At 34.8% G+C, this 12,865-nt stretch overlaps 1 protein-coding gene and 1 pseudogene across 2 annotated transcripts; both read right to left on the bottom strand.

Annotated features, from left to right (window-relative positions):
• Positions 1–4,573: 4,573 nt before the first annotated feature.
• LOC147545040 (protein CYTOSOLIC ABA RECEPTOR KINASE 5 pseudogene) lies at positions 4,574–5,187 on the bottom strand (annotated as a pseudogene).
• A 4,707-nt stretch (positions 5,188–9,894) lies between these two features.
• Positions 9,895–12,633, bottom strand: LOC147545039 (uncharacterized). Of its 2 annotated transcripts, none has more exons than XM_086635258.1 (4): positions 12,539–12,633; positions 12,350–12,449; positions 11,774–11,847; positions 9,895–11,031 (listed from the first exon to the last, which is right to left on the bottom strand). In XM_086635258.1, the coding sequence occupies exon 4, from the start codon at positions 11,009–11,011 to the stop codon at positions 10,100–10,102; it is 912 nt and encodes a 303-aa protein (XP_086491384.1). In that variant the 5' UTR covers positions 11,012–11,031; positions 11,774–11,847; positions 12,350–12,449; positions 12,539–12,633; the 3' UTR covers positions 9,895–10,099. The 2 variants fall into 2 exon arrangements, with proteins under 2 accessions (XP_086491384.1, XP_086491385.1); XM_086635259.1 differs by having other exon boundaries at positions 12,350–12,420; positions 12,539–12,627.
• Between the last annotated feature and the right edge of the window lie 232 nt (positions 12,634–12,865).

The raw sequence follows: 12,865 nt of genomic DNA, 5'->3' as shown, positions 1-12,865 counted from the left end.
TTTTCGGGTGTTTGTCTTTCTTGATGAAATGAATGGTTTGTTTTAAAATTCTGGGTTGTGTTAAAGAAATTAGGGTTATGTTGAGAGATTTTGGGTTCTGTTCTTGGTAAATATTGGAGAGGTTTTTAAAAAAAAAAAAAACAATTTGGTTGGGTGTTGATGCATTTTGTGGTTTTTACCCCCTGAAACTTGATATGATGTAACATCTTGGTCAAGTTTTAGGGTTTTTGATGGTGAAATTATGAGTTTGTTTTGACATTTTGGGTTGTTTTCAAAAAATTAGGGTTTCGTTTCACACCTTTAGTACTTTGATTCTGATTTTTGGGGTTTAACTTGCTCTTAAGTTGTTGTTCTTCGTGATTGTTGAAAATATTTTGGTTTGTGATAAAACATTTATGGATTTTGTTTTTGATTTCGGAATCATGCATCTTCACAGAAGGTAATTTTGGGGTTTATGGTTCTTCATCAAGTTTTTAGGTTAGGTTAGTTGTTGAAATTATGGGTTTGTTGTTACATTTTGGGTTGTGATCAGAAAATTAGGTTTCTGTGGAGACATTTAGTACTTTAGGTTTCTGTGGAGACATTTAGTCTTTGTTGATGAAATGAATGGTTTGTTTTAGATTTCTGGGTTCTGTTAAAGAAATTAGGGTTATGTTGAGACATTTTGGGTTCTGTTCTTGGTAAATATTGGAGACATTTTATTTTTTTATAAAAATTTTGTTGGGGGTTGATGCATTTGGTGGTTTTTACCCCTGAAACTTAATATGATGTAACATTTTGGGTTGTGTAGAAACATTTTTGGTTTGTTTCAAACATGTGGGGGTATCTTACAAACATTTCAATTTGTGCAGAAAACATATAAAAGATAGTGAAGAGCCAACCACCGCTAGGCCTAGTAAAAAAGGCAAGAAAATGATGAATGTGACATCATCACAGACAAAGGTATGATATTCTATAAATATTTCAAACAATTTTTAAGCATTTTACATAATTTCGAGACATTTTGGAGTTTGTCCTCCCAGTATTGTTTGTGGTCTCGCATTTCGTATAATGTTTTGCCATAATTGCTAGTGTGTTGTCATTCTGTAAAATGGTGCTTCACTTATTCATACTCTTATTCCTAGGGTTTTGTGAAAAGTTCTGAAAACCATTGGCATCAGCTTACAGTGTTGTAGCATTTGTAGTCGTGTTGGACCATTTTGCTGAATGATCTAACATATCTATTACTGTGTGTTTGAAGGATCAATCTGCGACATCCAAATCGAAAGAGCAGATGGTGGAGGCTCAACGTACAGAGCCAAGGGAGCAAAAGAAGAAAAATTCTTTAAATTACAAATGTAATTTGAAAGCAGTTCACAAGGTAGTAAGGGACAATTTGGAAGCATTTGTAGTCCAGTTTTTGTTCTCTGAAATGTTGATGAAATGAATGGTTTGTTTTAACATTTTGAGTTGTGTTCCAGAAATTGGGGTTATGTTGAGACATTTAGTACTTTGTTTATGATTTTTGGGAGTTTTACTTGATTATTACAGTGATGTTATTGGTCAATGTCAGACAATTTGGTTTATGTTTTAACATTTAGTGGGGTGTTGATGTATTTTGTGGTTATTAATGAGTAAAAATTGATATGTTTTTGACATTTTGGGTTGTGTAGAAACATTTTGGTTTTGTTATCAACATTTTTGAGTCTTACAAACATATCATTTTGTGCAAAACATTTAAAAAGGAGAAGCAGCAAGACAATAGGTTGTACAAAGAGCTAGCTTTAGAAAGAGGGCTAGTGAAGAGACAACAATTGCAGGGCCTAGTAAAAAAGGCAAAAAAATATTAAAGGTGACTGAATCACAGACCAAGGTAAGATGCATTCCTAAACATTTTGCATAATGTTTAGGAATGCATACGAAATGACATAAGTTTCTGTGAAAAAAGTTAAAATTTGGGGAAAACAGTGGCATAAAATTTTTGAAATGTCCTCTCATTATTGATTGTGGTCTAACATTAAGTATAATGTTTTCGCATTATTGGTATTGTCCCGGCATTTTGACAGTTTTCTAGCATTGTAAATAATGTTTAGGTGCGTAAGGTAATAACAACAATTGTTTCTCAAACGATTCGAATAATGTTAAAGAAATATTAATAATGTTGGAACATTTTCAAGAATGTTTAAGAATTGCAGAAATTGTTCCTCAAGCATTATGTATAATGTAGCATGCAAGTTACATAATCCTCATCCATTTCAGAATATATTTGTACATTAATGGTGGTGGTGGTATGACATTTTACAGATTGTTTGCGTAAGTCTTACAGTGTTTGCAAGTAATATATAGAAATACTAACATATGTATTACTGTGTTTTTGAAGCATCGGGCGGTGTCATCAATATTGAAGGAAAATAAAAGATTGTGGAGATTAAACCTCAATTGAAAGTGTGGTTGATATTTTGTGCTTTGAGAAAGAAGTTCTAAGCAATAGTGAAGTTGTTTTTGAGAAATAGTGTTATGTTCACATTCGTAAACCCGCAACGACTTCAATTTTGCTTAGAGGACAAACAAAAAATGATTATAAATTATTTTGTGTGGTATTGTACTGTTTTTGTTTGTTGTGGGATCTTGATGTTGAAAGAATATGGAGTACATTTGTTTATTTTTGTTCTTCAAAATATATGAGATGCATAGACAATAAATAGTTTGTCTGAGGAAGTAAACAAAATGTGAAGACACAATCAAAGATGTGAAGACACAATCAAAGATGTATAGACACAATCAAAGATGTATAGACATTTTGTGAAGATGTATAGACACAATCAAAGATGTATAGACACAATCAAAGATGTCGGCAAAATGTGAAGACACAATCAAAGATGTATAGACACAATCAAAGATGTATAGACATTTTAAGAGTAACTCACGTCTCGGCAAACTCCAAAAATAAGTGGGCCTGCCTCGACGTAACTCACGTCTCGGCAACTTTGGATTTTCCATCCTGAACATCATTAATGGAGGGGCACATAAATGTGTTCCATCCAATAGCGGCGTCTCTGTGCTTTGTCATCTTGTTCATAATCTTCTGTCGAATGACATCCAAGAGTGTTGTTACAACATCTAGATGAATGTCACAACATTATACGGAATGTTTAGTTTGTTTGTGTAGTGGCCAGACAAATTAACAAATGTTAAGGCAAATTTGGAAATGTTACACAACGGCGGAGTATGCCCGTTTCAAAATCGAAAGTTCTCTCATCAGCGGAGAAGTGTAGGTATTTTAAATTGAATTCTGCTTTGCAATTTAACAAATGTTTGGGCACTGCTTAAAATGCTTAGAAAATGTTAGACTGATCTGAACATCTTTAATACAAAATTGTGGTGAACATTTTTCAAAATGTTCACACATCCTTTAAAATGTTAACACAAATTGTAAAGTGTTTTTAACAAAACGAGAACCAGTTGCTACTGTTAACATAACTGTATGGAATAGTGTTAACACATCCCGTAAAATGTTTAGACAAACTGTAAAGTGTTGCTTACAAAACGAGAAGTGGTTGCTAATATTAACAAATCTGTACGGAACAACAATGTAAACACCATGAAAATACCCTAAAACCAAGAACAACCTCACCAATGGAGCTTCAAATAAGTAGATCTACAAATCTAGATATTTAACTCTCTACAAAACTATGAAAACACCATGAAAACAACCTAAAATCAGATTTGAAGTTTTTTTTGACCTCCATTAAGATGATTGAAGATATAAGATGATGAAGGTTGATCAAACGAAGAAGATGACGAAGGTCGCTCAAACAAAAAAGATGATGGCTGAAGATGATGATTGAAGATAATGATTGGAGATGATTGAAAATAAAGGAAGATAATGAATGTTCTTGAAGAGGGTTTAGGTTTATGTAGAGATACAAATCTGGAAAAAAATTTAGAGAGAGAAAGAGATAATGAAGAGGGTTGAAGATGATGAAGTTGATGGTTGAAAACGATGAAGTTGATGGTTGAAGATGATGAAGCTGGAAATGTAGAGAGAGGGAAAGCTGAAAAAAATTTAGAGAGGGAGAGAGAGAGAGATTCGGTTTTTAAAGAGTGAGAGGGTGTTGATTTAGGTTACATATATATAAGAGGGCAAAAGAGGGAATATGAAAATAAATAAAGTCTTAGAGATAAGAGTTGGGCCCGGATTGCACATTGGGATGTGTATTTGGGTTTGATATGAGTTATTATTTGATTATTGGGTTTTGGATGAGATAATAAACCTTGTTGGGTTTTTTTTTGTATTTGGGCCCAAAATTTGGGCCTTTCATCAAAATTTTCTAAGCAAAACATTCCATTTTGTTATTTTTTTTTTGACATGTAACAGAATATATAACTTCAAATAATAGATACATACCAGAGGCAGTAGGTTTTTATGGAGTTTTATCGATAAATTAGGTTAATTCCAGTTTCAACAATGAATTATCTAACAAAGGTTCAAATATATAAAAATGACTATAACCCATTCAATCATGTTAATAAGATGGAGATATATACCCCCAAACTTGTGATACTGAAATGAATACTTGAACTACATTCGTACTTAGATGAGAACTCGTGGGGTTGCTGCCTTCACCACGATCGACATGTTTGGTCGAAATTCAGATTCATACTGCACGCACAGTGCTGCTACAGCGGCCAGCTTAGCAAGTACTTCCAGAGAATATTCTTTCAGCCTTGGATCTACACATTGTGAAACTTTGTCCTCGCTCAGTCTCGGAGTTACCCAAGTTACAAGACTTTGTTGTCCACGAGGCATTGTGTGATCAACAGGTTTCCTACCTGTGAGGAGTTCAAGAAGAACGACACCAAAACAATAAAGGTCGTTGTTTTGTGTCAATTGACTAGTCATTGCATGCTCGGGAGCGTGATAGCCGAAGGTTCCCAAAACTCGAGTAGAATGAAGACTGGCAGCCATATCAGGAGCTTGATTTGAAAGATCGAAGTCGGCAATTTTGGCTTTAAAGTCATCGAATATGAGAATATTAATTACTTGATCGGACCTTGCCACCTTGGACACCTTTTCTCCCCTGCAAAATATCATGAAGAGAACCCATGGTTGGTTGCAAACTCATATGCTAAGACGCGGGAATTGCCTTGTGCACAATAACCTTGCAACTCGACAAAGTTGTCATTTTTCAATCTTGTTGAAACCATGGATACCTGGTTAAGAAACTCTGTGGTTGGTTCAGGTTCACATGAAACATCAAGTTTTTTTTTTTTTTTTTTATCGCGACGGACTTTCCGTTAGCCAAGGTTGCAAAATATACTCTACCATAAGAACCCTCACCAGTCAATGATTTTGACCCGAAGTTGTTAGTCTTTTCTTTCAATTCATTTATAGAAATGAAAGGCACTTCCACATGTGGTGGTGGCGTGCTTCTTCAGGCTTTTTTTTTTATTACATTCTCCATATATAGGTCTGATGGCTGTTTGCGACCTCACTTTCTCAGCTATTAGCATCTTCTACTCGAGTACAGCATAACCACTTAGGCATCTTCCTTAATTATATAAACTAGGTTCCTTAATCAGTACATGATTTCAAATGACAGGTACCCGCGTGACGCCAAAAGATGTGAAAATGAGTACCACTGTATATGCACGCACGCGTGTAAACTCGATCCAACGTGACGTTAGACGACAGGAGTATAGACAAACCACGGTATACGCACTGGAAGAATACTGAAAACACCTTAGCCGTAAAACCGAGAGCCGACCTACCACAACGGCGTTAGCCAAGAGGGATCTACCGCGCCCGTAGGGCGCGATGGGAACCTAGTTTCATGTGTTTCATTGTAAAAAAACAATAAGGAATAATGAAGTTCAAAAGAAAAACCAAAGTCATTGAGACATTTCTTCAAACCCCAACTCTCAAAGTATTTAACTAAACTTAAACTGAAAATAATAATCTGGAAAGCCAAGTAAGAAGGTTACCATTTTTTTTTTTGTTAAAATAGTAAGAGATTACTTGAAGCCGTGTTTCGTTTTTATGAGAGAAAAGTATGGTTTTAGAGACTGAATTTAGATTTAGTATAATTTGAAGGTAGTTCCCATTGTGGAGACTTCTCTTATATACACAAACAAAGTTCACGTTGAAATACATAGTGCATTACTACATAAAAATTTTGTATTCTCATTGCCACATGGAAACAATTTGAAATCTTATTGCTATATCACAAATAGGAAAAACAGGCGAAAATACATGAAATAGTTCAAATTCTGACTGAACCATGTATATCAACTTAAATCAATGCAGAGGAATATCTGGGCAATATCAAGGAGCTATTCTCATGGCCACATCTTGCTTCCACCCAAAATTGTTGGTCCATTTTGCTTTATTTTATTTTTTGTTGAAAAAGTCCATTTTGCTTTATATTAAGAGTAATGATTTCTTGAGGAGGAAGATTTCCATCATACATATGAGTATGACAAAAGGCAAATAACACCTTCAAATAAGATAACCAAATTTGGATGAGTTGAAGACAAATCATCCAACTAAAGAAAAACAAATATATAAACTTGGTTTCAGAATACAACAAATTAAACGAACTTGAGTCATGCATTTCAACTCCAACTAATAGTGTAGTTTAAGAATATATACAACAATAAGAATTTTCTTATTGGCCTACAAAGATTGAAGTCAATATCTATATCATAAATCAGTGTGACAAAACAAATAAATATTTGGGATAAACTCTTAATTTCATCAAACTCATTACTTTTAACCTCTACAACTGAACAACAAAACATGACACATTATGGATAACAAATAAATAATTTATCATCAATGGAACTTCCATTAAAACAAGCTTCACGTTATGATTTTCTCCTTCGCTTATTGTGACCTGCTAAACGTCTACGATAACTTCTTTTTCCTTCATCAAACTCTTGAAGAAGATGAAATCTGCACTCAATTAAGAAACTCCTTTAATCTATGTAAGCATACTTTGCTTATGAGGGGATTTAAGGTAAACTCATAAAAGCTAAAAAAAAAAAAATCAACTTTGTGAAAGGCTAATTTTAGTAGGTATGCAATCTTAATTTGCAGATTCACTGAAGCTAAGGAGAAGCCGCACTAATGATAGTGTGATACATAACAAAAGATGGGAGAATAGACAGTTCGAATGCAAGCACTTCATATTCCATTACTGGTTTTGAATTGAGAGTTGAATAAGCAACAACAAAGCAAATTGTAAGATAACCCACCCACATTTTACCAAAAAAGTCAAATGACAATAAGAAAAAAAAATTAGTTAGTAGTTACTCTATCTACCACAAAAAAAAAACTGGAACCCCTTAAGCTGCTTGGATAATTATGTTAGCAACTTGTGTTTGATAACCCCTACAAATGGAACGTATCACAATGATAGAGTCAGCCGAATAGAGAGAGAAGATTCAACAGGCCTGTAACGATCAAGATAAAGACGAATCAGCTAACTTGAGATTTTGGCATTATCATCACAAAGAAATACTTCAGGGTGCTAACGGTTCAATCTTATTTTCATGAAATAGGCTAGTTTTCATTGTTTGGTTGCAATTTTATTTTCATGAAACTATGAAAGTGTAGCCCGTATGAGCTCATTATCTCAAACCCGTTTCAAAAGGCGTGGTTTTGGAGTACATTTATTTGCCTCCCCCAACAACGGAATCAGTTTCATGAAACTCGTGAAATGAATACACTTCATAGAACACATTTTCTTGTTATCACAGTGTCTTTGTAATCTCACTTTCATACCACTAAACAACACAAAAATATTGAACTTTGTAGAGAATCCGCAAAGAAAATGACGTAATTGTGCCGGTCTAACAAATTTAACCACATTTATTTGAAAAATTAATACTCACCTATTGCTTGCTGACAGAACCCCCTGCATGACATTGCCTACAACAGCCTGAGTAGACTTCAAATGCGTTTCACAAACCTTATGTCGTCTATGGTAATCCCTAGCATTGCTCAGATCAGCTCCACAATCCTCCACTTGGCAAACAACTCGATTCCTGCAAAGAGAAGAAGATTAGCATAAAGTAAATCAACAGAAGCAAAGTAACAAAGAGAAACTCAAACTTACAAAAATAACTAAAACTGTGAGAAAGAATGAAAGAAATAAAAAATTACGACTGAACAATTAAAACTACAACTATTATAAATTTTAAGATCATTCAAGCATACAACTGTTTTAAATTTTAAAATCTTCGGACAGAGGCTGCAATCTTCAAATCTCTAAAAAGTATTTACTCAAACAACCGGTGCACAACTAAAACAACAAAAGTAGAGTTTAAACGGTTGCATCCCTTCTCTAGATACTTCGAGAATTATCATAAATTGTATAAAGTAATTTCTCTTCTCTGCAATTAGCAAATCAGTTTTAGAATGACATTACCAAGATCTCTTTCGACCACTAATGACAGTTCGCTACAGACCTGATGCCAAACTTAAATCCCCTCTCTCCGGCCTCTGTGCACATTTTTTCAACCCTTCCTACAGACCTGAGGACTGACGACTTACCACACAATCCACCTCCATAATGCACAACACTTGGGATTCTGAGACAACACCATTGTGAAAATACAACTCGTAATGCATGTAATCACTTTCAACTTTCTGAAGGAATCACCAAATTAACATATAACACAAACACACGCATTCATAACCAAAGTATATACACATAAAAATAACCAATTCAGTCAACCATACTCAAAGTGGTGCTAGAATTAAGAGAAAAAAAACAAAACATTGGTTACCTTTCAAATCCAGACAGCCAAAAAATATTTAACAGCATAAGCTACAAAACTAAAAGAGATAGTACCATTATCAATGAGTTAGAAAAGGATTAAGAAGGAAAAACATGTAGTTGTTGAATTTGCTACGGAAAAGACACCAAAAATTAGAAAGAGACACAAAAACAAAATAACCCCTCTATGTCGTGGCATCCAACATGTTGAGTGTGTTGATTTTGCTCTAACAATCTTAATAAACACATCAGAGTTGAATGAGAGCAAATACCTGGACAATATATGGGCATTGACAAAAGAACAACTAATTAAAAAATATAAATCAAAGTATTACATTCTTTGACTCAAGAGTTCAGGAAACTCGAATAGACAACGCAAAAATTATAATAGGTCAATCCTTCACATCTGTAACAACCAGCCTGCATTCTTTGTCATTTACGATTATCAGACTTTTGGGGGATCAATGAAGGAAGAGATGAAGTGAATAGAGAAAACCATTAGCTTAGGGGTTAGAGATTTTCGGTCTCTCTCTTAGAAATGGCTAGTCTTTTCCCGCAGACAAATTTGACTTCAATTGTTTTGAATGTCCTTCACATAATCTACAAAATTATATGCTAACGCTTAGTAATGTCAAACCAGCCTTACATGGGTTGGGATTGCCCGAGATAATACATATTATCATGATACTATTATTACTTTTTAGTTATTTTTGTTTTTATTTATTATTATTGTTTTTGATATGGGCTCGTATCATTTTCATTGTCTGTTCTTGAAGTATACAATCCACCAAAATGTCTACAGTTAATTATATATTGGTTGAAAAAATTGGCTCTTTTTTTACACTAGAATTCACTAAAATGTCAATGAAAGTCCAAATCCACTAAAGTCTATGGATTTGCGAATGCCCCTGATGTTCACGGACTTCAAAATACTTATGATTGAATATTTCAGACATTCACAGACTTTAAATTATTTGTGCTTGAACACCATAGACATTTATAGACTTTGAAATGTCTGTGATTGAATGTTGCAGATATTCACAGACTTAATGTCAACCAAAATCCCCCATTGACTACACCTCTTAGTATCTTATAAGCAATTAATATAAGAATTTAATTTGAAACATAGATGTTAGCAAAAGAATCTTTCCATTTAATTCAAAGAAAATTAAAATTCAATCAATGAATCATCTGAGAGTTCAACTCATCAAAACCATCCATTTTAAGTCATGGATGGCCGAAGCGCTCGAAAATACCACAACTGAAGGTTACAGAGATTATAAATTATACATCGAGTAAAACTAACCCAAGAGAGTGGCTGAGATGTGAAATTGACGTCAATATGTTCCTCTCCAGGCGTTCCATTTGAGCTTTAACTGAAACCATAACGGAGAAACACCCAAAACCCCTCTTGTCAACCTTGGATCAAACACATCAAAATGCACTTTTCGTAGTGAATCTAACATAACTTCGGCAGGGATAGAAGGAAGCAACACAGGAAGAGCCTCGGAAGGTACGGTTTTAGCCAACTCTCGAGCCTTTTGCAAATGAACATTAGCAACAGAAGCCATCTCAAAAACTGCATTTGGTAAACCATCACGGTTATCCATCCGGATATGAGTTTGGCCTCCTTCTCTCACTAACAACCCGTGTTTCGATGCTACTTCAACTGGTATATATGGAATCTGAGGATTACGATTAAAATGGTAAGGTAGAGATCTAAGAAGTAAAAGAATACCACTTGCTTTCCCAATATGTGAGGCTGCATGATCAGCTGCTGTTGACCTTATTCCTCCGGCTTGAAGTGTCATATACAAGATGGTGGATACTGTGTCTTCTGCATATTTTTCGAGTTCTTCGATTGTTTTGGGAATGTCATTTACCTCTCTTCTTGCGTCGTTAATCCGAGCTTCAACGGATCTCTTTAGCCAACTTTTGCTGATTTTGTGTTCGACGATTATAGATGAGAGAGCCTGAGCTGTGGGATGTTCGATTTTCTTGTGAGAGAAGATTTTGTCAATGGCTTCTTGCCACCAAAGGAGACGCATAAGAACGATTCTTGGATCAGAAGCAACATCCATTGCTTTGGCAGTTTCTACATTGAAAGCACGGAGAGCAAATGCAGCTTTCCGCATATGAGGGGCGAGTTGGAGGAGACAAAGGTAATGGTGGTAATCGTAGGTTCGTACTTGTTGTACACAGTGAGAAAAAGCTGCTCGGATCCCACTCGATGTCGAAACGCCATTCATCAAATTCTATTTGGTTCTTTCTGATATACAAAATAAGGGAAGAATAAAACCAATGTGTCCTATATCTGAAAGAAATTGTATTACGGCAGAATCCACAACATGAATAATAAGAATATACTGAATAGCCGAGACCCTGATGACAAATCTGAGTCCCACGAAACCAAAAGAACCCCAAAATTTTTAAATTTGAATGAATATATCGAAGAAGAAAACTACACAAATGGCGACTAGGTTTTCTAAGAGAGAGACCGAAAATCTCTAACCCCTAAGCTAATGCTGCCATCCTAACTCCTGAACATAAGAGAATACCAGTGAAGGATGAATATGAGAGTTCAGCGGATACTACAGTTTCCCCAATCTCATGCTCTAATATCTGTATCGAGATCGATTAGGGCATAACTTCCAGTAATTCAAGCTATGATATTCTGATAACTCAACCCCATTTGAAATTTGAACCGCCCAATTGAGGCGGATTGGGTTGATTCATATTACACATTTTAGGTCAATAATGTGAAACAAATTTTTAAGACAAACCAATAAAATACGGCCAGGGAAATATATAAACAAGAATAAGCTAATTCCTCATTCACTTCAAAAATTTAATTGGATTTTGACAAACACAATATAGTATTTTCAATGAACTAAAATGATTAGAAACCCTAGAAATCATAGATCAGAATTAGTGTATTGAATATAAGAATATTAAATGGAGGGCATTTCAATAGAGAATTCTAGAAAGAACTAGATTGATTGAAATCTCACCTGTTTAAAACGACGATGAGTTGCCGGAGAAATGATAAATCGGTGAGTTCACTTTCAAGAATGATAAATCTCACCTGTTCCAAATTAAGGTACTTTAATACTCAATACTTGCACTCTTCCAATTTGACATACAAATCTTATACAAATACAGATACCATTAACAACCCAACTACAGACTTTGGTAAAATACTTAACCTCAGCAGAAATTACTCGTCGGGTAATACTTAATGAAATTTGTCGATAATGGCTCTAATTATCTGAGGATCTCTACTACTATGCTCTCACTTGAGTTTTTCCAAAGAAAACAAATTCCAACCAACAGATTCTGACAGGAGACCAAATGTTAAATAAACTACTAGATAGACTAATATTTTCGACAAAATATTTGATAGCACAAACCTAATTGATTAATCTTTAATTAGATTGTTAATGACAACCCCAAAGATTTGAATCATATTAGGGCAAAATCATAAAAATTTCTCCAAAATTTCATCAAGACAGACAAATAAAATCAATTTAGGGCAAAACCATAAAAAGTTCTCAAAAATTAGAGTTGAAAAGATAACAACAAAGTACCTTCAAACCAAGATGTTGTTAGGAAGTGGCGGGATGCCAACACCAAGCTCGAAATCGAACCTAAGATGAAGCTTGGGTTCGTAGAGAGAGAGAGAGAGATCTATAGAATTAGAAATTTGTAAAGAGAGTTAGCAAAGAGAAAGAGGTAAGAGAGATAGATGATGATAGAATAAGAGATTTGAATCTTACCTTTGTTAATGAAAGAAGGAAGAATGATGAAAAACCCTAGATGTTTTTCTCCCAAAAAGTTTCGCTCTCTTAACCGGTTGAAATTTGCCCTAGGAGTCTAGGACTGAAAGAAGGAAGATAATGATAGAAGAAGAGATTTGACCCTGTTTTGACTAAAAGGACTGATTTTCAAAGAAGCTAAATTCGGGGGATCCAAAATGAAATAAAAACTCAAATGCCCAAAAACACAACCCACGTCATGTTGCTATGCCCGGTTGGACTGCCAACTCACCCGGCCGGGATTGGGGTCGGGATTCAACCGGGCATAGCATCATTTTTTTTTTTTTT

This window comes from Eschscholzia californica, unplaced genomic scaffold (assembly GCF_041429995.1).
Source record: "Eschscholzia californica isolate CP2 unplaced genomic scaffold, dmEscCali1.0.p SCAF_4, whole genome shotgun sequence".
NCBI lineage: Eukaryota > Viridiplantae > Streptophyta > Magnoliopsida > Ranunculales > Papaveraceae > Eschscholzia > Eschscholzia californica.
The sequence above is the reverse complement of the archived record's forward strand: the minus strand, read 5'-3'. Positions and strand labels throughout refer to the sequence as shown.

What these genes read in the sequence shown, in the direction of transcription:
- LOC147545039 (XM_086635258.1), bottom strand. Translation starts at nt 11,011, where the DNA reads ATGAATGGCGTTTCGACATCGAGTGGGATCCGAGCAGCTTTTTCTCAC.